At 43.3% G+C, this 25297-nt stretch overlaps 2 protein-coding genes across 2 annotated transcripts; both read left to right on the plus strand.

Annotated features, from left to right (window-relative positions):
* On the plus strand, nt 1-2292 carry LOC143346084 (dynein axonemal heavy chain 7). The gene is made up of 8 exons (XM_076773839.1): nt 1-119; nt 387-693; nt 849-979; nt 1044-1197; nt 1325-1474; nt 1546-1734; nt 1845-1948; nt 2019-2292. Exons 1-8 carry the CDS (start codon nt 1-3, stop codon nt 2290-2292), a joined length of 1428 nt encoding a protein of 475 aa, XP_076629954.1.
* Nucleotides 2200-22931, plus strand: LOC143346158 (dynein axonemal heavy chain 7-like). Its single transcript, XM_076773969.1, is given in 28 exon segments — nt 2200-2288; nt 2369-2673; nt 2931-3285; nt 3870-4343; nt 4827-5207; nt 5544-5980; nt 6051-6166; nt 6305-7690; nt 8267-8458; nt 8548-8679; nt 8753-9805; nt 10565-10738; nt 10827-12077; nt 12562-12750; nt 12895-13672; nt 13758-14058; nt 14124-14315; nt 14374-14600; nt 14679-15049; nt 15377-15557; nt 15847-16145; nt 17250-17414; nt 17476-17716; nt 18171-18499; nt 19968-20205; nt 20270-20421; nt 21292-21573; nt 22687-22931. Coding segments are annotated over 27 exon segments (10341 nt in total). The 5' UTR covers nt 2200-2288; nt 2369-2435; the 3' UTR covers nt 22894-22931.
* The last annotated feature ends 2366 nt before the right edge of the window (nt 22932-25297 follow it).

Below are 25297 nucleotides of genomic sequence, written 5' to 3' on the forward strand. Positions count from 1 at the left end.
ATGAAATGCGACTGCGAGGAAGTGATATCATGCGAGGGTATTTCGCGCTCGGCGATTCAAAAGGAGCTCGCCAAAGATATCCCAGAAATATCTAAAGTGATTGACACGAAGATCGAGCGGTTATTTGCGTTACCACCAGAATTAATGGAATGTGTTAGATGCAAAAGGAAACACGAGAAACGAAAACGATGGAAATACATGAATACATATACCAGAAAACGATTAAAAACTGAATATTTCCGTAGGTCAGGAAAACGCGCGAATTTTCTACTTTGTTTCGTTGATATCTAGCCGACGAATATCATCGTTGAAAAGAAGTTTGAAATTATAAAAATATAATTAAAACAGAATTTCTGAGAAGTAATGATTGCTGACTTTATTTACAGGTTCGTGGCGGGCCTAGTCGTAAAGCCAGAGTTATCACAAGCGAATATAGATTTAAATACGGATCAAGACGTAAATCGTTATTATAATTATATTTGCAACGGGGTCGATACTTTTCACGCGGTGCAGATTCAAGACGACGTCGTTGAGAAGATATTAAATTTAGTCCCGTACAGTTTGCAAGATCGATTCAATTATTGCACGGAAGATCTGTTGGTCGAGATCAAAGACACATTCACGACGAATATTAAAAGAGCAATATTGGAATTCGCGCTTCAAGATCGTTTGCGGGAACATTTATTTGAGGCGGTACAAAAATTAACCCTCTATATGTATATTATAGAATGTTTCGTCTATCGTATTTATTGATATTTATGAAACATCAGTTGTGTTCCTTCCGTGGTAGCTGTACGGGATTATGTATAGTAATTCTTATTTCATGGATGCGTTTCAAATTTCTCTAGGAGCAAGAAACTAGACTGCTGCCTACTTTAGTGGGTCAGGTCTGGGAGTACCGTGAAACTTTGCGGAACAATTTGTATTTGATAAACCCATGCATGACGATGACTTTAGAACAATGGGTTTGCAAATTTCGGTACGAAATTGCTCGTTCGCGGCGCAATAGTCTCATCTTGATCGATCGACGGGTCTTCTTCCAGAAATTTCCGGCTTATCGACCTGAAGCAAATCGCGGAGCATGAAGAGAGCTGGAATTTGACGGTGTTTGCTAATACTCTTCTTCGTCAAATTAATAAGGAGAGAAACGCACTGAAGAATACTTGGTACAGTGGAATACAAGATATATTTCTTGTGGTAAAGGATCAACGATCGTTCATTTTTCATCTAAATTAGTATAAGATAATATTACTTACACCCTAAATTCTGTATCAACTTTTTAGCGCTCTGTACAGAAACGCAGTGATATTAATTTTTTTTGCAGAATAACAGGAAGAATTTAGTTCCGAGTCCCTTGCAGCGTACGCGATTTAAGAGATTCTTCGAATGTGCTGCAAAAATAATGGAAGGACAGCTGCTGTCTGTCTGCAAACATAGTCTGAGAGATTTTATGGATTTGATTATCCGTGATCAGGTGCATTATTTCGAAACGCCCTACAAGAGGCAAACAGTAGGAACGACGCAGTAATCATTCGTCGTTTACAGCTTGTCATGCGGGAGTTTAACGTGCACATAATCGTCAGTTCCGAGCAGCTCATTTTCGATCCATCCTTCGACGAATTTAAGAATGTACTTTGCGGAATTTTGGACAGTATATGCGAAGCGGTTAAAAAATTCACGAAACTGGAAACGCAGCTCTATCTGGATTGGTCCGGCCCGTTAGAAATTCTGAAAGTATTGTAAAAAATAATTTTCTTCGGGAATTCGATTGGACGATAAGTTTTAAGGAATAATATATCGTGGGAACTTGATTAAATACACTTTTACAATTTCGTTGTCTACAGCCACAGATTGACGAAGCCAAAGTAAACGCGTATAAACAGGAAATTATTGATCTGATCGATCGAGAGAGGCTGATTCCCGAGAAGTTGTTGAACGAGCTGCGAACGTGACTATTAAACATCGGTCCCTTCGATCACTATTTTTCTTTCAGTCCTGAATCGTGTTCTTCGTTGCAGACACGAGCGTTTGTACAACAACCAGGAGTACCAAACGGTGGAACAGTTCGTAAAAGACGAGAGTAAAACTCTCGAGGAATACGACGGAATGATAAAATTTTATCACGATCTTATGGTGAATATTCCGGTGAACATAGACAGGACAGAATACACCGGCTTCTTCAAACTGTCTCGAAAGATGTTCATCGAGACGATTGTCGACAATGTCGGTCGTATAAAATGTCTCCTCACCGACACCCTCGTGAATAGGTACCAGAACGCAGCGAAAAAGTGAGTCTCCTGTTACCTTAACCGAGTATCGATAAAATTATCCAAGAGAAAATTGATCGGTTAGCAAAAAGTTGATTCAGAGCCGCGGAGGAATACCAAGCTATAACTGATCGTGCCCTGGACACGCCCGCCGACACGGCCGCCTTGATGGATCTGATAAGTTTCGTTAGAAGAGCCGTGGACGGTTCTCTGAAGGATCTGGAGCATCAGCTTTACACAATAATCGAGCACATTCTCTTGTTGTCTGACTATTACATTTTCACCGAAACCGAGATAAACGTCACCAACACAGCGTTTCAGTGGTACCACAGAATACCTCAAGTCTTGGAGGAGTACGAGGTCATCGTGGCGAACAAGACCATAGAGTTTCAGGAGGCATTGAGAGGTTTGTTATTGGAGAAAAGATAATTGAATGTTTAATATTCTGATTATATACTTTTCCACCAAATATCTTTTCCGCCCCTTTAACATGGAAACACGTTGGTAAAGAAAGACAAATACTTGTCAAACATTTTTGGTTATTCTATAAATCGTTCGAAGAAAATGGAAATATCTTTTCCATATTAAAAATTAAAAATCGAACATTATCGTTCAGGGTTGTTCCCGTATCAGACTGTCTTATCATGAGTCTTGTCTCAACAGTTAGGTACCAGAAGTTCGAGGAGGAATTGGATTCCTATGCGAAACAAGTCGATGAAATACAATATTGGGGGGACATCACGGAGGTGTTCAAGTATCAGAGGAGGACTCAGAATCTGGAGAATAGGCTGATCGCTGCCATGGAGAAGATCGATAAGTTTAACGAAGAGGAGGTTGCGTTCGACTGGGATATCACGCAATATCCACGTCGCAAGCAGATCGCGGATCAGCTGAAACCCTTCAAACAGCTTTTCGACGCTATCTGCGATTTCTTGACCAAACATGACAAGTGGATGAACTCGATGGTCGGCAGTTTCGATCCCGAGGAAATCGAGAACGACGTGGGATACGCGTACAGGTCGATACATTTACTGCGCTGCAATTTTTATTCTCGGGAGTTCTCAACGTGCGACATTATTTGTATATTCGTTGACAGTCAGGGATCTATCCTGTTGCACGATAATTCAAGACTTCATACTTAGTTTAAACTATGAGATTCTACAGCATCCACCATATTCAGCAGACTTATCTCCTACAGATTATTATTTCTTCAAACACCTAGACATCTTCTTAAAGGGGAAACATTCTCTCAGTGGAGAAGAGATCAAAGGGGCGGTCAAGGCTTTCATCGAATCTAAAGACTCAGATTCCTTTTTAACACTTTGACTGGCCATATCCATCTATACGGCGATTTATTGAAGATAATAAATCTGAATAGGATTCATGAATTTTAATTAGATTACAAAAATAGTATTACCAGTTTTAATTTTCTTGTCTAATCTTTGTCGAAAGCCATGTTTCTCGAAAACTAACGAGCGACATAGCAATTCTGCCTCAGGATTCGTGTTTGGGAAGAGGTACTCTGCTAGGAAGATCTAGTGGATGTTGTAGAATGAAATTTACGTTCGATGAGCGATTAATAAAATTTGTTCAAACGATCAGAACGATCTACAAGCTGGAGAAGTCGTTCCAAGAGCCAGATCTGAAGAACCTGGCGATCAGCGTGCGCGAGAAAATCGAAGAATTCACCGAATGCATGCCTATCGTGGCCACATTGGGCAATCCGGGATTAAAGGCCCGCCATTGGGAGCAAATTTCGGAGATTATCGGTATTCCCATGAAAGTGGATGCCGATTTAACGTTGGCCAAGGTTCTGTCTATGGGCCTCGAAGGGTTCGTTGAGAAGTTCACGGGTATTTCGGACAACGCATCGAAGGAGAACACTCTGGAGAAGGCTATCGACAAGATGCAAGAGGATTGGGCCGAGTTGACCTTTACAGTGAACCCTTTCAAAGATACTGGCACTCACGTCATCGCGGGCGTCGACGATATACAGCTACTTTTGGACGATCATATCATCAGGACGGTTACTATAAAGAATTCGCCCAACATAAAGCCGTTCGAACAAAGAATACTGTAAGCAAAAGCGATACGACTGCATCGAATGTCGATTTATAAATTTTATTCGGTTTATTTTTATTGTTACTTTGACCTTTAGGGGTCCAAAGATATACAGATATATATAAAATGAAAGTTTAAATCTGAAACACCCTCTATAATCGAAACATCGTTGAAATTTTATATATATTTTTATGATTTTATTTCGAGTCGTTATAATATCAAATTCAAACAAATAAAAAAGAATATATCATGAATAAAATTTTCTAGTTTTTATTTTGAAATTATTTTATACGGGTATTACATGTAACATTGAAATGGATACAAAATCCATATAAATAAAATTTTAAGATTATTAATTTATCGATACAATTTCTGGTTAGTCAAAAACGATCATGGTCTTTATATCTTTAACGATACTCGAACTTGCAACAAAATGTACGACTAGATTAACCTGTTAACATTGGAAGAATGATCTGAAATTTTCCATGAAATAAATAGGATATGGGAGCATAAACTGTACGTACTGCAAGACATTCTGGACCAGTGGCTACGGGTACAGGCGATCTGGATGTACTTGGAGCCGATATTCACGTCACCGGACATCCAACAGCAAATGCCAGACGAGGGCAGGAAGTTCTCCGCCGTTGACAAAGCTTGGCGCGACATCATGAAGACCGTCCACGCGGATCCTCGCGTTCTATCCGTCATCGAGATCGATAAAATGCTGGAGAGGCTAAAGAAGAGTTATGGTTTGCTAGAAGACATTCAGAAAGGCTTGAACGATTACCTCGAGAAGAAACGACTCTTCTTTCCGAGGTTCTTCTTCCTCTCCAACGACGAGCTGCTGGAAATTCTATCCGAGACCAAGGACCCGACTCGGTAATTCAGACTTTTATCTCGGAGCTGACTGTGCATTTAAATTGTAATTTAAGTCATAATACTTCCTACTCTTCGTTTAACCTTTTCAAATTCTTACGTACAACAGAATCTTTGTTATCTACAACTGTTACGAAGATATTCTATTTCAATTCTATATCGATTCTATACAGGTTCAGAATGGTTATTAAATTACAAACGGTTTTTAATTGATAATGACCGATCGTATTAGCGATACAATTTCAACGCGTACGGAAGTAGTTTTCCCGCGGGGTCAGAACCGACCCGGATCGATAATCGATAAATCGAGATTTATGGATTCGTAACCGGACGTTACAGCGTTCAACCGCATCTGAAGAAGTGCTTCGAGGGTATACACAGACTGAAGTTCAACGAGGATCTCGAAGTGCTCGGGATGACGTCCACAGAGGACGAAGAGGTGGACCTGGTGGACATAATATCCACTTCAGCCGCCCGAGGACAAGTGGAGAAGTGGCTCATCGAACTGGAAGCAATTATGCGTCGAAGTGTGCGGCATGTGGTGGACCAGGCGATACAGGCGTATCCTACCAAACCCAGGAAAGTCTGGGTGCTCGAGTGGCCTGGACAAACGATCCTCTGCGTTGGCAAAACGTATTGGACCCTACGCATAGAGGAGTCGATGTTGCATGGTATCCAGGGTATGAATAAATACTTGGACCAGTGCCAGCAAGAACTGAACGACATTATATTAATCGTTAGAGGCAAACTCTCGAAGCAGAACCGTATTACCTTAGGTGATTATTAAACTTATTTCACTGCGGTACGCCAGAGTAAGGAAAATCGATTATCCGTCCCAAATTTTAGAGGCTCTCGTCACGCTGGACGTACATGGGAAAGACGTACTCGAAGAACTTTGCTTAGAGAAAGTGATCAAAAACACCGACTTCAGATGGCTGTGCCACCTACGATACTATTGGCTGGTTAGAATGCTTCTTCAGATTATTATTATTTATTCTTTCGCCGTTCGTTGTCACGAGTTTGAACAAGGAAAATTATAGCATAAAGGAGAATCTCGAAACAACTATAAACATTTACTTTAACGAGTGTTTTACTTTCAGGAAGAAAACATGTGGGCTTACATGATCAACTCGCATCAGAGGTACGGTTACGAGTACCTTGGCAATTCTTCGAGACTCGTGATCACACCACTGACGGACCGTTGCTATCGCACCCTTTTCGGTGCTCTGAGTCTTCATCTGGGCGGTGCACCAGAGGGTCCAGCCGGAACTGGCAAAACGGAGACCACCAAGGACCTGGCAAAAGCAGTAGCCAAACAATGCGTAGTCTTCAACTGCTCCGAGGGATTGGACTACTTGGCTTTGGGCAAATTCTTCAAAGGTTTGGCGTCTTGCGGCGCCTGGTCCTGCTTCGACGAGTTCAACCGAATCGACCTGGAGGTCCTGTCGGTGGTAGCTCAACAGATCTTGACGATTCAGCGGGCGATAAACAGCGGCGCCGAGAAGATGGTTTTCGAGGGGACGGAGATCTTCCTGGACCCGACCTGCGCCATCTTCATCACGATGAATCCCGGTTACGCCGGTAGATCCGAGTTACCGGACAATCTGAAGGCGTTGTTCCGTCCCGTCGCCATGATGGTGCCCGATTACGCGCTGATCGCGGAAAATACTCTCTACTCGTACGGTTTCTACACCGGCAGACCGCTGGCCGTGAAGATCGTCACCGCTTACAAGCTCTGCTCGGAACAATTGAGCAGCCATAACCATTACGATTACGGTATGAGAGCCGTAAAATCCGTCCTGGTCGCCGCTGGGAACCTGAAGCTCAGGTATCCGGACGAGTCCGAGGACATACTGATGCTTAGGAGCATACTGGACGTCAACCTGCCGAAATTTCTCGTACACGATCTACCTTTGTTCGAGGGTATCGCCTCGGATCTGTTCCCCGGCGTCGTTCTTCCGCCGCCCGATTATACTCACCTGAACGCTTGCACGATGGACGCGTGCACGGAGGCGAACATCCAGTGCACCGACTTCTTTTTGCAGAAGATACAACAGATATACGAGATGATGATCGTCAGGCACGGCTTCATGATCGTGGGGCTGCCGTTTGGCGGCAAGACGTCCGCGTACAGGATGCTAGCCAGTTGCCTTGGCCTGCTGGAGGACCGCAAATTGATGGACGAACACCGGGTGGAGATAACGGTTATTAATCCTAAGGCGATCACCATGGGCCAATTATACGGGCAATTCGACCCGGCCTCGCACGAATGGAGCGACGGTATACTCGCTGTCAGCTACAGAGCCTTCGCGACGTCCACCAATCCGAATAGAAAGTGGCTGGTTTTCGACGGGCCCGTCGACGCCCTTTGGATCGAGAACATGAACACTGTATTGGACGACAATAAAAAGCTTTGCCTAACTTCCGGGGAGATTATCCAACTGGCGCCCACAACCAATCTCATTTACGAGCCTATGGACCTGGAGGTACAGAACTTAGCGATCTTTCAGCATAGGGATGATGAAGAATGATTTAAAAAATTTCAAGTCGTTCTGGAAAAATTATTTTCGACTACGGGGATCAATTACAATCATTCTGGGTGAATAGCCATACACCCGAATTCCTGCGTACTTCCGAGAAAAGAATTCTTTACTAAATATCATAACTTCTAAACAGATTGGAGGATTTCAATGTTTCAAAATGCAAACAACGCGTATTTTAGTAGAGAATATTTAAAAATTCTAAGAATGTTCTAAAAATTATCGTCTGTGGTTATACATCATGGTATGTTTATTCACATATCCGTCGGTATCATCTAAAAGCTTCATACGAGAGCAAAATGGCGTTATTTAAGGCGATCAAGCTGCTCTGTGAGCGTCGACTTTGGGAAATATCGATTTTCTTTTGTATTAAAAATGGGCCACCCGAGCAACTCTCGCGTCGTTAAAGACGAAAGAACACCTATTACGTATAAAGTACTTTTTTACTTTTTATTTTATACGATGGTCATTTGGGTGGTTTTAAGTTATTTGTTCAACCACAATTTACCCATGCAACAACAGGTCGCATCGCCCGCCACAGTGTCGAGATGTGGCATGATTTACATGGAACCAGTCAGCTTGGGATGGTCACCGCTTTTGATCTCTTGGATGAACACGTTGCCGGCTACTTTTACAGAGCACATTAAACATCACTTGCACGATATGTACACGAGGTTCTGTCCACCCCTTTTGCATTTGGTTCGAAGAGGGGACGTTAAGGTTCAAGAGATACCTTTTATGAAACTAATTTAAACGAACGGTTAAAATATGTCGATTCCTCCTAATATTCGTTTCTCTCCTAGGATTTGATAACGATGCCTGACGCTAATCTGGTGAGATCCGTGATGTATCTGTTCGACTGTTTCCTCGACGACTTTCACGACGAGAAATATCTCCAAACATTATCCGACCTGGATATGAGAGCGCAAGTGGAGGTCATTATCGATCATATCGTTACAGATACTATTTATCAAACCCAAAGACTTTACGACAATGTTCGCGTTTCAGGGTTGCTTCTTCTTTTCGTGCATTTGGGCCATCGGTGGAACGTTGATGGTCGACTCTCGAGAATCGTTCAGCGAACTTTTCAGGGCCCTGACAGAGAGAGAGTTTCCCGAGGATGTCAGGGAACGTTTCGATATTTCCGAGGATACCACGAACCCATCGAAACCGTACGTGGTGAATTTGCCGATGACCGGTCTGGTTTTCGATTACAAGTACATCAAAGAGGGCAGAGGCAAATGGAGGCTGTGGATCGAGGATTTGAAAGACGTCCCGACGATTCCGAACGACATGCCAGTGAATCAAATAATTGTCCCGACGATCGAGACCGTTCGTTACTTTCATCTGTTCAAGCTTCTGATTTGTCACCACAAACCGGTGCTCGTGGTTGGTCCTACCGGGACAGGCAAATCCGTGTACATAATGGAGTTCTTGCTGAAGAACGACCCGGAGACTTTCAAACCGATGTTCGTGATATTCTCGGCACAAACATCCGCTAATCAGACCCAAGAGATCATCATGAGCAAACTGGACAGGAGGAAGAAGGGACTTTACGGAGCCCCGCCTGGTAAACATTGGGTGGTGTTCGTGGACGATCTGTCCATGCCGCAGAAAGAGGAATTCGGCGCACAGCCGCCCATAGAGTTGCTGAGACAGTGGCTGGACCATTGGACCTGGTACGATCTGAAGGAAATGGAACCCATAGAATTGGTGGACGTGCAATTGGTTTGCGCGATGAATCCGCCGTCTGGCGGGCTGGACGTCACGCCGAGGTTCAAAAGGCACTTCTTCACTCTGGGCATCTCGGAATTCTCGGACGACGTTCTATCCACCATTTTCAGCACCATAGTGTCCTGGCACCTCGAGAGGAGTGAATTTCCCCACATTTTCTTGCCCTGCATCGGGTACGTTGTCGACGGTACGCTGGACGTTTACAAAGAAACTAGGCAGCACCTTTTACCCACTCCAGCCAAGTGCCACTACTTGTTCAACTTGCGAGATTTCTCGAGGGTGATCCAGGGTGTGCTGCTATCCACGCCTGAAACGGTCAATGACTCTGTACGCATCGATGCCCTCCTTTCCTTCTTTTAGATCTCGTTCGCTCCGTTTGGTATCGATGTTCTTCGTTATCGAAGTTAGGTTTTACAACAGAATATTGACTGCAATTGTTTTATAATTACGTCTATAGAAAAGTTGACTAATACTTTTTTGTAGGTACCTATAAGCTCTACTTCAGAAAAAAGTTTCATTGAAATATATTCACAATTGTAGGAGTTACGGCTGTTTGAAAATTGGACCATTTTTATGGGGTTTTCCTCATTTTGCGGGGACAAGGACCAACTTTTCGAATATTTTTGCAATTTGTACATATTCTCCATCAAAATACGCGTAGTTTGCTTTTTTAAACATTAAAATCGTCCAATCCGTTCAGAAGTTATGACGTTTTAAAGATTCGCATGAAAATTCGGGCAGACATTTCTGGCCAGAAATTATATTTTCGGTAAGGAATTTTTTTCTCGAAAATGGTTAGGATTTCGAGGGTATGTCTATTGACCAAAAATTATTATAATTGGTCCCTGCAATCAAAAATAATTTTTTTAGAACGATTTGAAAAATTTTTTAATTTAATTGTTAATAACTTTTTAACGAAGCCTCCATCAACAAATTGGTATTTTTGATTTTCGTCTTATTTTGGCCTCTAGAATCTCTCATTAAAATTTTTCCCAGGGGTGGCCGAACACCTTGCATATACTCACGTTTCCTATCGCGTTCCTTGTAATAAATAAATAATTAAATAAAAATATTAATTTTTTTAAGCTGGGCATGAAGCGTTTATGGGTGCACGAGGTCCTCCGCGTGTACGGGGATCGCCTGGTCGACGATACGGATATAAATTGGCTCGTTGAACAGATACGATCGACCGTGTCCGCGCATATGGACGACGACTTGAATCAGATGTTCGAAGATTTGATCGCAGGTTCGAAGGATTCGGTACGCCATCGTTTCTATCCGATTTCGACTCATCGATGCTGACGTAACTTCGGAATTCCATCAAAGCGTAGTCTCGAATTATTATTAGGTGACGTACATCGAGCTTCGAAATCTGATCTACTGCGACTTCCAAGATCCTCTGGCCGATAAGAAACTGTACACGGAAGTCGCCAATTTGGACGACCTTACCGTTACCGTCGAAGAGTACCTCGCCGAGTACAATTCAATTTCGAGAACACCGATGGACCTTGTCCTCTTCAGGTTTCAGTCTCACCTCTATTCCTAATACGCATCGATTCAAATGGAATACAAATTTTATTTCATCCTCGTCAGATTCGCCGTGGAACATCTCTCGAGGATCTGTCGCGTGATGATGCAACCGCGAAGTCACGTGTTGTTGATCGGCGTCGGTGGTTCCGGGCGCCAATCTCTGACGAAACTGGCGGCCCACATCGCGGACTACGAGCTGTTCCAGGTGGAGATGTCCCAGCAGTACGGTCTCTACGAATGGCACGAGGACGTGAAGAACATCCTGAGGAAGAGCGCATCCAGCGATCTGCATACAGTGTTTTTATTTTTGGACAGTCAGATCAAGGAGGAAACGTTCCTAGAGGATATCAGCAACCTGCTGAACTCCGGCGAGGTCCCGAATATATTCCCCGCCGACGAGATGACCGATATCTGCGAGAAGATGAGGGTGATCGATCGACAGAGGGACAGGTCGGTGCAGACGGACGGCAGTCCCGTGGCGTTGTTCAATTTCTTCGTGCAGACGGTTCGCGAACACTTGCACGTGGTGGTGACCATGTCGCCCATCGGTGACAATTTTCGCGCGAGGATACGAAAGTTTCCAGCCCTGGTGAACTGCTGCACGATAGATTGGCTGCAGTCCTGGCCCGAAGACGCTCTGCTCGCCGTGGCGACCAAGTTCCTCGGCGTGATCGATCTGACGAAGAAGGAACGCGACGCGTGCATCGAGATGTGCCAGTACTTTCATACGTCCACCCAGGACCTGTCGCAGGAGTTCATAAAACGCGCGAAGAGGTACAGCTACGTCACGCCCACCTCGTATCTCGAGCTCATCAACACTTTCAAGGATCTACTCGAGAAAAAAAGAAACGAGGCGCTCGATGGCAAGAAACGGTACGAGGCCGGCCTGGAAAGGTTGGACAGTACTCACAAGCAAGTGGAGAAGATGCAAGAGATTTTAGTCGCGCTGCAACCGAAGCTCCTCGTCGCCGCCAAAGACGTGGAGGCTATGTTCCTCGACGTTCAAAGACAGAACGACGAAGCCGTCGCCATCGAGCAAGTTGTGAAAAGCGACGAGGAGGCCGCCATGGTAAGGCGTTGCCGGTTTGATGATCAAAGTCGATTTTATTCGGGAGAGTCTCGGTTTTGTAAATGGCACTCGACGCTCCTTTTCTTTTTTTTTTTTTCTTGCGTTTTCTAGTTTCTTTTTCGGATATACTTCGTTGGGTTCGCTTTGAGTCGCGTTGACGTTAATGAGATTCGGACATTATGTGTTTGCTCGAAGGAGTTACCTTTGAAGCACCGAAAAAGGGAATAAAAACGGAGGAGTTACTCCTTCGCGAGGAGTAAAAATTCCCATTTTTGTTTTGCCGGAAATTTAATCAAAACCTGGAACCGGTGTATAGGCTTGAATGAAAGTAATGGGGCAAAAGAACTTCGTAACTTCAATTTTGTTAAAAATAAGTATCGTTCCCTCCCTGTTTTATATTTACGCATAGAAATCTCTGTGCAGTCTCGAGTCTAAAATGATCCAAACGAGCAGAGCTCAACGTTGTTTTTGCTGGGGGTTTCAGGTCGTTGCAGGGGAAGCCGAGGCCATTCGTACGGAATGTGACGCCGACTTGCAAGAAGTAATGCCAATATTGAATGCAGCGAACGCCGCATTGAACACATTAACCCCCCAAGACATTCAGATAGTGAGATCCATGAAACGACCACCGTCTGGCGTACGACTAGTCATGGCAGCAGTTTGCATTCTAAAGGTACTCTCTTCGATTACAAAATAAAATCTTCCATTTGTTATATAATCTTTTCTCATTGATAAACTCAACATTTGCGTTTGTCCGCCGCTTAATAATGTTACTAACCACACAAAATAAGCTACGACCAGGACCTTATCCTCGCAGGACGTGAAACCAGAAAAGGTCCAAACCCCGACAGGCACGGTGGAAGACTACTGGAAGGCTTCTCTTCGTATGTTGAGCGACATGAGGTTCCTCGAGTCGCTGTTGACGTTCGACAAAGACAACATACCGGAAAGAATCATGACAAAGATTCGCACGACGATTCTGACGAACCCGGACTTCGATCCGGAGAGGATCAGACACGTGTCTACGGCCTGCGAGGGTCTCTGCAGATGGGTGTTCGCGTTGTCGGAGTACGACATCGTGGCGAAGATCGTGGCGCCCAAGAAAGAGGCCCTGGCCAAGGCGGAGTCCGATTATTCCAAGGCGATGGAACAACTGAACCTGAAGAGGCTTCAGCTGCAGGAGGTTCGGGACAGGCTGGCGGAGCTGGAGGAACTGTTGGCGCAGCGGAGGGCCGACTACCAGGCGATGACGGACGAGGTGACGGAGTGCAAGGAGAAACTAAGAAGAGCCAGGGAGCTGATCGGAGGCCTGGGCGGGGAATACACCAGATGGTCGGACACGGCCAAGTCGCTCGGGGAACGTTATTACAAGCTGACAGGCGACATACTGATCGGGTCCGGCGTCGTGGCCTACCTGGGGGTGTTTACGTCGCAGTACAGGCAGCAACAGATCGAGAACTGGGTCCAAATATGCACAGATTTGGACGTCTTCTGCACTCAGGACTATCAGCTCACCCAGGTCTTGGGCGATCCTGTCCTGATCAGATCTTGGAATATCTTTGGCCTGCCTAGCGATCTTTTCTCCGTGGACAACGGTAACGTTAATGGATTTTCGAAACGTTTTTAGAGAATTTATGATCTGGTCAAAGACTCTTATCGATCGAGACTGAATTCCGACAGGCATAATCGTGACGAATTCCCGACGATGGCCACTGATGATCGACCCTCAGGGCCAAGCAAACAAGTGGGTGAAGAACATGGAGAAGGAGGCAAACATCAACGTGATCAGGTTGTCGCAGACCGATTACATGAGGGTTTTGGAAAACGCTGTTCAGTTCGGGCAGCCAGTTTTATTGGAGAACATCGGCGAGGAGCTGGACGCCGCCTTGGAGCCTCTTTTGATGAAACAGACGTTCAGGTCTGCTGGCGCGATCTGCATCAAGATCGGGGACTCCATCATTCAGTATTCCGATAACTTTCGGTGCGTATCGTCGTTAAAGGATGCCTAACCCAGACTTTTGTGGGAGGATTGCTTTCTTTTTATAGATTCTACATGACGACCAAATTACGGAATCCGCATTATTTGCCAGAAGTGGCGGTAAAAGTGACTCTTCTGAATTTTATGATCACGCCTATCGGCCTCGAAGACCAGCTTCTGGGCATCGTCGTAGCGAAAGAGAGGCCAGACTTGGAGTCCGAGAAGAATCAGTTGATCGTCCAAGGAGCCGCCAATAAAAAGTGCGTCGCGTTTCAGGTACGTTTCCCGCAACGTTAATCGGCAAATGCTTTTTCGTAGGATGCTGAAGGAGATAGAGGATCGTATTTTGAAAGTTCTGTCAACCTCCGAGGAGAACATTCTCGAGGACGAGACCGCGATCAGTGTTCTGAGCTCGTCGAAGATTCTTTCCGACGAGATAATCGTGAAGCAAACAGCGGCCGAGGTGACGGAAATATCTATCGACGAGGCGAGATTAAAATATACGCCCATAGCCGTTTACAGCACGGTCCTGTTTTTCACGATCGGTACACCGATTACGTTCGAATAAATTTGGAAGCGACACCAGGAGCGTTCGTTTCAATTAAAATGCCAATTTTCAACAGCCGTTCTAGCGAACATCGATCCCATGTATCAGTACTCGTTGGTTTGGTTCGTGAATCTCTTCAAGAACACCATCGATAACACGGAAGTTGTCGAGGACATAGAGCAACGGCTGAAGGATCTCACGAGAGAATTCACTTACTCGCTGTACGTAAACATATGTCGCTCGTTGTTCGAGAAGGACAAGCTTTTGTTCTCGCTGCTGCTCTCGGTGAACCTGCTGAACAAACAGGGGCAAATCTCGATGTCCCAATGGATGTTTCTGTTGACTGGTGGCGTAGGCCTCGAGAATCCTTTCGCGAATCCCACGCAATGGTTACCGCCGAAATCCTGGGACGAGTTATGTCGGTTGGACCAGGTTCATGAGTTTGAGGTACGAATAGATACGAGAAAAGCACGAACGAATTAATCGTGTTGAAAGATTGAGATTTTATTTTATGAATGTTATATCATTTATTATTATTTATTTGATTAATCCTTGCCTAGTAGGCTCAGGATGACTTCCATTTTACATGTTTACTTTTTCCATCTATTTATAGTATATCTTTTGAATCTTTTGCGAGAAAAGAGTATCATAGTACCTATACGTTTCCTTAGGAAATTTCTAACGACCCGAGCGTGTAGATTTATGCGCGAAAGCTTCGACAAATACATTTTCACAGTCTATACAAACTTTGCCGGCTCTCGTTCCTGCGTTTAGGGCTTCAAAGATTCCTTCGTGGAAAACGTAGACGCTTGGAAGGTCGTCTTTGATCATATGGAGCCTCACACTTTACATTTCCCGGCGCCATACGACACGGTTACCCCTTTTAAGAGAATGCTCGTACTGCGATGTATTCGTCCTGACAAAGTCCTGCCTGCCGCTCAGCAATTCGTGGAAGGTAGGGAAATTCTACGATGTTTGCCATTTATTGTTGATCGTCGTGGCAATTACGCGTCGCGTTTACAACTTAATATTAAACACGTAACTTAAAGGCTACGCTGACGCAAAATATTGAACTTTATAGTTTGTACATTTAAATATCTGAATTTTATTAAATTCAAAGTCGAATACGCAAAATGAGAAGTTTAAAATTGCACAAAAATTTTAATAAAATGTACAAAGATAGGATTATTTCAGTCGTTGAACATGTAAAACGTTGCACACCAATTTTTCTGATCTTTCGATAGTACATTTGGGACGTCTGTACATCGAGCCGCCGCCCTTCGATTTGCTATCGTCCTTCGCCGACTCGTACGCCTGCATTCCCCTTATATTCGTCTTGACGCCTGGCGCTGATCCCATGGCGATTCTACTGAAATTTGCCGACGACCAAGGTTTCGGCACCAACAGACTGTTCTCCCTGTCTTTGGGTCAAGGACAAGGCGTTATTGCCGCGGAACTGATCGACGAGGGAATAAAGAACGGCACCTGGGTAGTTCTACAGAATTGTCACCTCGCCAAGAGTTTCATGCCGCAGCTGGAAAAGGTAGAAAAATAAATTTTCATGCACGACATTCGTTCATTCACGACATCCTCGTAACAGTGCGAGAGAAATTGTACCATTAGGTCATTTGGTCGTTCGAATCATGCTGGCATAATAATTACACAATCATCCTGTATACTTTAAATTTATTTTCAATTTATAATCCAGTTTTATCGCGTACCAGTCATATGATCAATAGGAATTGCTGAAACGTCTTTGGATGCATAGTGTCAAAGTAAATTTCAAAATAAACATAGAAGACAGCATAAATTATAGTAGTTGGTATAATTATCGAATAGGGGATGAAATGCCCTTTAAAATGAGCGTTTGTGAGAGTCGATAGCTTTATTAGTTCCGGAGATATAGCGATTTTAGTTTCAAGTCGACGCGGTGGCTAATTCCGGAGATATAAGGGTTCGAAGCGTTTGTTTACGTTCATTGAGACCAATGAACTCGCGCGCGCAACAATAGTAAACAGTGCGTAGTAAATTCTTGGAAATACTACGACTTCCGCGTCACGATCGTCTCGACTCACGTGCGAGGGAGAGGCCCGACGCAGCGCGTCAGACGGAGACAGCGATAGTCGAATTAAGAAAATTACCCCTTTACATAAATTACGATATCTCGAAAATGGAAAGTCGGATCGCTAAAAACCAAAAACCACTTTAAAGAGGAAGCTTTACCGCTGCTAACAATGCCTTAATAATTAATAAAACACTAATAGTTTCGGAACTGCACGCGTCTAAAGTTTTAGTATTTTTAATACGCATTAATAGGCTATTGTACACGCGACGGACAATGAGACAGTCGAATGGAAAAAATTACCTTTTACATAACTTACGATATCTCGAAAACGGAAAGTCGGATCGCTAAAAACGAAAAACCATTTTAAAGAGGAAGCTTTGCCGCCGCTAACAATGGCTTAATAATGGATAAAACACTAGTATCTTCGGAACTGCACGCGCCTAAAGTTTTGGTACTTTTAATACGCGTTAATAAACTGTTCTAAGACAGTAGAAACTGAAGATTCTCTACTTTCACCTTTGCTATATGTTTCGTAGCTTTACAGAGCAAAAAGAGCAATAAAAACAATAAAATTCTTTTCAGATTTGCGAGAGTTTCACTCCAGAGACGGTACATCCGGATTTTAGATTATGGCTAACGAGTTATCCCGTGGATCACTTTCCAGTCAGCATTCTTCAGAACGGTGTCAAAATGACCAACGAGCCGCCGAAAGGGTTACGGGCGAATATAATCAGGTCCTTCTTACAGGTAATAGAATCGTAACCGCGAACATAGTCGTAGAACAAGAACGTGTATTGTGAAATTGCAGGACCCGATATGCAACGAAGACTTCTTCGAAACGTCGAAACAGAGCGAGGCTTTCAAGAAGCTACTCTTCTCGCTGTGCTTCTTCCACGCGATCATCCAGGAACGAAGGCAGTTTGGCCCGATTGGATGGAACAATCAGTACGAGTTTAACGAGACCGATCTGCGCATCAGCGCGTTGCAGCTGAAAATCTTTTTGGACCAGTACGACGATGTGCAATTCACCGCCTTGAAATACTTAACAGGTATCTCTTTCAATATTGGCTCACCATAGATTTGTGTTTCCTTATCTTCCGTAGGTCCTTACTATTTATTTTATTTTATTTATCACAATTTAATCCGATCTGCTTCCGTTCGAACTTTTTAATAAGCATTTCTTTCTTCTTATCGGTACAATGCAACGAACGTATGTATTATTTCGAATTTGACACATCTAATGATCGAGGGACAAAGTTGGGACGCTCTTAATTTCGAATGAATTCATCTCATACGCGAATGGAATAATTCTATTTGTATTTGAGTCCTATATTTAGAAAGGTCTCGAATAAAATTCTGAACGTTAATCGCAGCAATTGTTGCCCGATTACGAATTTGAAATCTAGTAACGAATTTGAAATCGATGTGATATGGCGTCTCCAATGATTCGGGAACAAGTTTAGGGCACGCAATGGTTCGATTCGTGATTAATTTGTCTCCCAGGCGAATGCAATTACGGCGGACGCGTGACAGACGAATGGGACAGGAGAACTTTGATCACCATCCTGGCGAAATTCTACTGCCCGGAGCTCATCACGCAAAAGAGATACTTGTTCGATCCAAGTGGCGTGTATTATGTGCCTCAAGTCAAGAGTCACAGCGAGTTTCTGGATTACGTTAAGTCTTTTCCGATGGCCACCGCTCCCAGTGTCTTCGGGATGAATGAGAATGCTGACATCATCAAGGATCAGCAGGAAACCACGTTAATGTTGTCTTCGATATTAGCAACTCAGGTGAGAATGGATCTAAAGCTATTTAAAGTTCGTTTCAATGTTACGAAAATAATCTTATTGTCTTTCCATCGTAGTCTGTCCACAGTATCAAAGTAAGTAATTTTAAATACAGTTTGAAAATTTAATCAGCAGTCTTTCCATATTTTATCCTGTTTAATTTATGCGTAACTCAGCTGAGGAAATCGAGACGAAAGGTAATGAAATATTTTCCAACAGAATTATTCTTTTTCATTTTGAATCGTCAAAGCTATTTCTTAGCGTATCCAAAAAGGAGAATCGTGTAGTTTCTTATGCATGGATATCTTGAGATTCTATTTTCTTTTTTATGAAAATATTAGGTCGATTATTAAGTTCTACTGACCTTTTTAATCTGAAATTTTTATGAAACTAATTCGATTATAATTTACTTCCTTTATTCAAGTAATTTTAAAAGAGATTGATGTAGCTTCGCCCACTTGTTCGGTGAAAGCTGAATTCCACGACTCGGTGGTTTAGATACGAAGTATGCGTCGACCAATTTTTCACTTCGTCGAATTTTCGGAATGTTTGCTCTCTGAGACCGCGTTCCATCGATCGAAACAGATGGTAATCAGAAGGTGCTTCATCTGGGAAATAGACTGCGCGAGGGAAGAATTCCCTCATCCAAACTTGCACGTCGTTTCGGTGTTGGTTTTTGCAACACGTGGCCTCGCATTATCGTGTTTCTTTTCTTATTTCTTGATTAATTGTACTGGCAATAGTAATCAGTATTGATTGTTTGGTCAGGCAAGAGTTCATAAAACAAATTTCCTTCTCGTTCCACCGTTTTTTCTTCAAATTAAAATCCAACAGATTACAGTACCGGATATGCTCGTTTTCAACTGAAACTATCGAATGTTTTCCATTGAAACAATACGTTTAGGTTTTGCAGTTTTAATGACATGCACAATACTGCCCAAATTGTCTTCGTGCAGTGAGAACATTCCTCAACAACGCCTTTGCAAACGACTTAATATGAAATTTTGTTTAGCCTTGTAGTGACGCCATATTGAAATAGGTAGTTGGTCGAGTATTCGTGAGAGAGCGTAGCCCTCTGGCGGCGAATGCGAGAAGCGTCACGACAGCTTCGTCCAGGCAGCATCCTTTTTATTAATTTTTTAACAATGTTTCCCGTTGTCTCTTGTCTTTTTATTCTTCACAACCGTCGGGCGATAATTATTCCACGGATAAAAGGCAATTCCGTTCGCTGGCCGTGTTCCAAAACGCGGCGACAAAGAACGCTGGTCCGAGACCACGCGTTCGCGCGCATTAAAAATATTATCAATTCCCGTTGAACAAATTCCCGGTGGCATCGGCGGTGCTGTGGCGTTATCATTATCTTCGTTCATTAATTTCGAGACAATTAAGGTGCGCTGCGCGCACGGGACGGTCGTGTTTCACAAATATAATAGCGTTCCTTAAATGTATTCTGCGTGACGAATTATGCGGATTACTAACGAGGCACCGTGTTGCTCCGTCCTCCAATTAGGACACCGGAGAAACGGAAACAGACACAGGGAAATCGCCCGACGAGACCGTCTACGGGGTGGCGTCTGATATTCTGTCAAAGTTGCCGGAGGACTTCGATCTCGTCGCGGCACTCGAGAAGTATCCGACGTTATATAATCAAAGCATGAACACGGTGCTGGTCCAGGAAATGGGAAGATTCAACAAGCTTCTGCAAACGATCAGGAATAGCCTCATAAATGTTCAGAGGGCGATCAAAGGTAAACGACTAAGCGACTACGGCGCTCGATCGATTTTTCACACCCTGGTGAACGCTGATCTAAGGTCTGGTGATCATGAACCCGGACCTCGAAGAAGTCTACATGTCGATAATTACTGGGAGGATACCGAAGATGTGGATGAGAAACTCCTATCCGTCGTTGAAGCCGCTGGGCAGCTACGTTCAGGACTTCCTGAAGAGACTGGTGTTCCTTCAGGTATCTATGTTCATCCAGAAAGTTATACGGGGTCTCTCAAAACGAGACCTAATAGTAAAGTGAATTAATATTGTTGGTTGATAAAGTTTTACGAATTACGATATTAAAAATGAAGGTACGTCTCATAGTCAATGTTATTTTTAGCCTGTCGGTGGACGAATGTGTTCTGGAAACGCTTAACAATGATTTAAATTTATTAGAATTATCTTGCTGATGGTTTAGGAATTATCGTGTTATATAATTTCAATATCTACTCGATAATAACATTTATATATCGTTTGCCCGCGAAATAATTGATTTCCAGTATATTTTCAGCTCTTTGTAAATGGCTACCACAATTTAAAATTAATTATGATAGGAGGCCGTGAACATGAAATGCTAACCAACTTTTCCATAAATCTTTCAGGCGTATATGCTCTCCAGAGGGTGAATTTTCAGTAAAAGTGACAAAAAATATCCATTTTCTTTTAATTAGTCTTTCTAAAAATGTGTCCCGTGAATTTAATACCGAAATACGAATAACTGCTGAAGCCACAGTACTTTGGAGGGAGCAGCGCGTGGGTGGAAAAGCAATTATGCTCATCTATCTCGAAAGTGCTCTTAAACTTTAAATGCGTTTTTCTCAAACTCATGATACCTCGAGAATGACTGAACTTATTGATTTAAAATTTTTTACGCATTTAAAGTAGATATCAGTCTACCTCTCTATTCTATTCTTTCGGTTCCCTCAAAGTTTAACAAGATTGGAATAACATTGAAATCGTTTTACTAAATTATTTCCACATTGTTAAATTACATTATCTTTTTTTTTATACTAGATGATATATACGATAGCTGGTTGTTCGATTTTCTTTTTTAACCTTCTTACAGTTATGGTACGATGAGGGGCCGCCAACGTCTTTCTGGATCTCTGGTTTCTACTTCACTCAAGCGTTCCTCACCGGTGCACGCCAGAACTACGCAAGGAAATACTCGATCCCTATAGATCTTCTCATCTACGATTTTATTCCTTTGAAAGAAACTGCGTTCTCCGAACCACCAGCCGACGGTGTTTACATTTACGGCCTGTTTCTCGACGGAGCTCGCTTCAATATGGCAACAATGAAGCTCGCCGAGTCTTTACCAAAAATTTTATACGATGTCGTTCCTTACGTGAGTGCCTTTCTCATTTCTGACTTCGTTCGAACGATGCGTTGGATTTGCCAATAATGAATTTAATCTAAATTGAAAAGTTAAACCTAACGTTAAACAATGAAATCCTCTTTCCTTTCGAAGGAGTTACTCCAGTTTCGAAAACTTGTTCTTCTTACGTTAAGGGGGTAGTTTGGCTTGGAAGGTCAATTTTTGTTAATGTGAAACAAAGAAGGAAAGTAGCATCTCGATTAGATTGAGATTAAAAAATATGAAAAACAAAATGTTTGTAAAAATCTCTGCTTTATGTGACAGCAATATGTCTTCTGAAGATTCCATATGAATTTCAAATTTGGCTGACTAAAACTTGAGATATTGTACATAGAAGTTCAAAAAATAAGGTTTTCAACTGTACTGTTAAAACAGATGTTAATTTTACGAATCCAAACAAATACTGTTGCAGACACGTTGTCAAAGGCATGTATTTTAAGAAACTGAAAACAGAAAAATTGATTTTTCAAGCTTCTAGGCCAGAATAGCTTTTTAAATGGACGGAATTCTTTTCGTGAACTATTACTCAGACTCGTGAAAACTGTACATTGTCATTTTCTCTTTGTCGACGTGCGTATAGAGGCGGCAAGAAGTGGACCACTCATTTTTAATGAGACATGTACCAAATTGTCTCGACAAGAGTCAACAAACACCCAGTTTTTAGCCACATGTGGCCACTGGTATTCGAAATAAATGAAGTTAAACGAAAATTTTTTACAAAAACAATGACGTCGACTCGAAATTTTGATAAAAGTACCAAAACTGTCTACCGTTTTCCATCCAAAATGAATATTTGTAGCAGAAAATGCAAATAATCATTTTGGAGAACAATTGTAACAGACCTTACTGCTTCCTTTTTGCGATACGCGAGCCATGGTTGTTTCTTAAATAAAAATGTTGACGTACGAGCTTATTTATTTCGAAAACGAGTCGTTACGTGTATTTATAAACCGAGCTTCTCTTAAATCGCTAATCGACAAATACGTTTACAAATTTTTACAATATTAAATTTCAACTTCTGATCCTCTGTGAGTTCGTTCCGCGATTTGCAATCCCCTTTGACTGTTATATTCGTTTCGGTAGATCTGGCTGGTACCAGCGAAAAAGGATGAAGTATCGGAGAAGTACACGTATACTTGTCCCGTGTACAAAACCACCGAGAGGAAGGGCGTCCTGTCGACAACCGGCCACTCGACGAACTTCGTAATCGCCATATGGCTCCCGACGGAGCATCCACCGGAGCACTGGATTCTACGAGGCGTAGCTATGCTCTGTCAATTGTCCGATTAGACCAATTATTACGTACATCGTGAGTTACGTTTAGTTTAACCTCAATCTATGTACTCCACGTATCATCCATCACTCTGCTGATCGTCGTCGAAAAGGTTCGTTTTATCTCCAATTCGTAACAGCGTCCTCTTATCTTTGAACCCTGACCTTCTGCGATTATTCTTCGACCGTATCTAGATTTAAAATTTAATAGCAAAGAAACACTGAAACGATTTGATTTCCTCTTAAATTTCAAAGAAACTCGATGAACTTTTCGTTACTTTATGAACAATTATCCGAAAATATTCAATCCTACGCTGAACGGCTAATTATAGCAGGAACAGAATATCACGTTTATTTAATTGCGTTAAACAATTGAATTTTTGCATACTACTTAAATTAACGACGTGTCTACCGGACCGAAAAATATTGACTGCAAAAGAACGTGCACGACAAAATTAATGGAAATAAATCGAATCATTGGATCTCTTAATTACTTTATATACCATGAATATAAAATTTTAATAAAGCAACGACTACTTTCGAACGCGAATCACCGAAACTCTTCGATACTTTCGTCGGTCGACTCTTGAGAGCCGCCCATCGGATCCCCGGAATATTCTGAATTTCTCCGTTCTTTTCCTCGAAGCACCGTCCAAGTTTGCACCTGGACGGTGGCCCTACAACAGGTGGCGGTGCATCCGGGTCAGAGGCTCGGTCTCTCCGTCCAAAATCAATCGAGCGTCGAACGTTCTCCGTGAAAACTGTTCGAACGACCACCGGTGTAAGAGTCATCGATCGCGTACGCCGTAGCGACGTTGCACGGACCGAGCAAAGGAAAACGGTGGACCGGCCGAGGTTAGCCGTGCCCGGAGGCCGCGGTCCTCCGATACACCGTCGACGTCCCCGCGGCGAACGGGCGAGCGTATCCGCCGCAAAATCGAGATTCCTATGCAAACGGTTATCGTAAATATTGCAAGCGGGTATCAAGAGCTCGCAGCCAGGTGCAGGAGAGATTTCGAAGGCAGCGTGCGTCCGCAGGAGATAGCGCGATAGGCCGGCTAGGACCGTCCGCGGGCGCGGAGGGGTGTGTGGGGGGTGGGTGGTTCGCGGCGGGTCGCGGGGAGGCACAGCGGGATGAAAAACAGTAGGATGAGAAGAGAGGAACGGTGGGAGAGGTGAGCACGGTGTATATTCAGAGGCAGGTCGGTTCGGGGGGTGGCTGGTGGGTGGTTTGGTGGGTGGCTTCAGGGGTTGGTGGCGGCACCCTGTCTACCCGGACCGAGATCGCCGGAGGCTCGTTGCCTAGCGACCTCGTATTGATCTCTCCCCGTATCTCGGCTTTTCCCCTTTCCCACGTGATTCACCCCCCCTCTTCCCTCCCGTTCTGGCTCCCCCTCGTCGCAGCTTCTCTCTATCCAGCCTCCCCCCTTCTCCCCCGACTCTCGTTCTCTCCCTTTCTCTTTCTGCTCGTTTCTCCACCTCGCGATCGCCTCTCCTCGTCCCACCGTTTTCTTCCCCGCTTCTTCTATTAGGTTTCCTTCTGTTTGCGCGTTTCGAGTGCCCTCGGCCCCGGAGCAGAGAGAGAAAAATGGTGTCGCTACGACGGGGCAAGGCGACGGGATTAGGATCGAAGGATTTTTTGATGGAAATCCGCGCGGCTGGCTGGGGTATCGGCGCTTCGAGGACCTCCGAGTTTCCGCCTCTCGGTTGGCTCGATGCATCCGCGACGCCCGCGACCAAAGTCTCCACGAAGACTCGTTTTTATCCACGGTAAGTGTACCAGTAGTTGACCACGAGAAGAGAACATTGCCACGAAAACCTATATACCTTTTTCTTAATTCTTAAGGAACGTTCCGTGCGCCTAATTATATCGAATTTTCTGCGAACGTTTTTTAGTTGATCGACTCGATATTGAAAATTGTATTACTCAATTTAGTCTCTTTTTCACGTAGTGGTTGATTTCTTGTACCGTTCGTGGGAACATGTAAAGAATAATATTGGAATCATTGGAAAATAAATTGTTACCTTACTTTTCAAACGAAACATTCAGTTGAATGGGTATAATTAAAAATATATAATTAAGTAGTTTTAAAGAACACTTTCAAGGTTAGTTAGCCGTGTAGAAAATTTAATTCGTGACGACAGTGGCTATTGAAACCTGCTTTAGTTTCGAGAGTATATAATTAGTGAATATATCTAGGAATATTAATTTTACAAATTGTTATCTACTGGTACATGGTCCATCGTCGATATCTGCCTCTCATTTTTCATTTTCTCAGACCTATGAAAAAGGAAAGTATCGAGGAAAATGTGGAAAAGCTGATTCTACACTTTGTGGAAATCAACGTTTGATAATTTACTTTCTAAATAACAGTTAATCGATACTCTTAATACTTATTTCTACAGTAGATTGGTTCTTGAA

Source organism: Colletes latitarsis, chromosome 10 (assembly GCF_051014445.1).
Source record: "Colletes latitarsis isolate SP2378_abdomen chromosome 10, iyColLati1, whole genome shotgun sequence".
NCBI classification, from domain to species: Eukaryota; Metazoa; Arthropoda; class Insecta; order Hymenoptera; family Colletidae; genus Colletes; species Colletes latitarsis.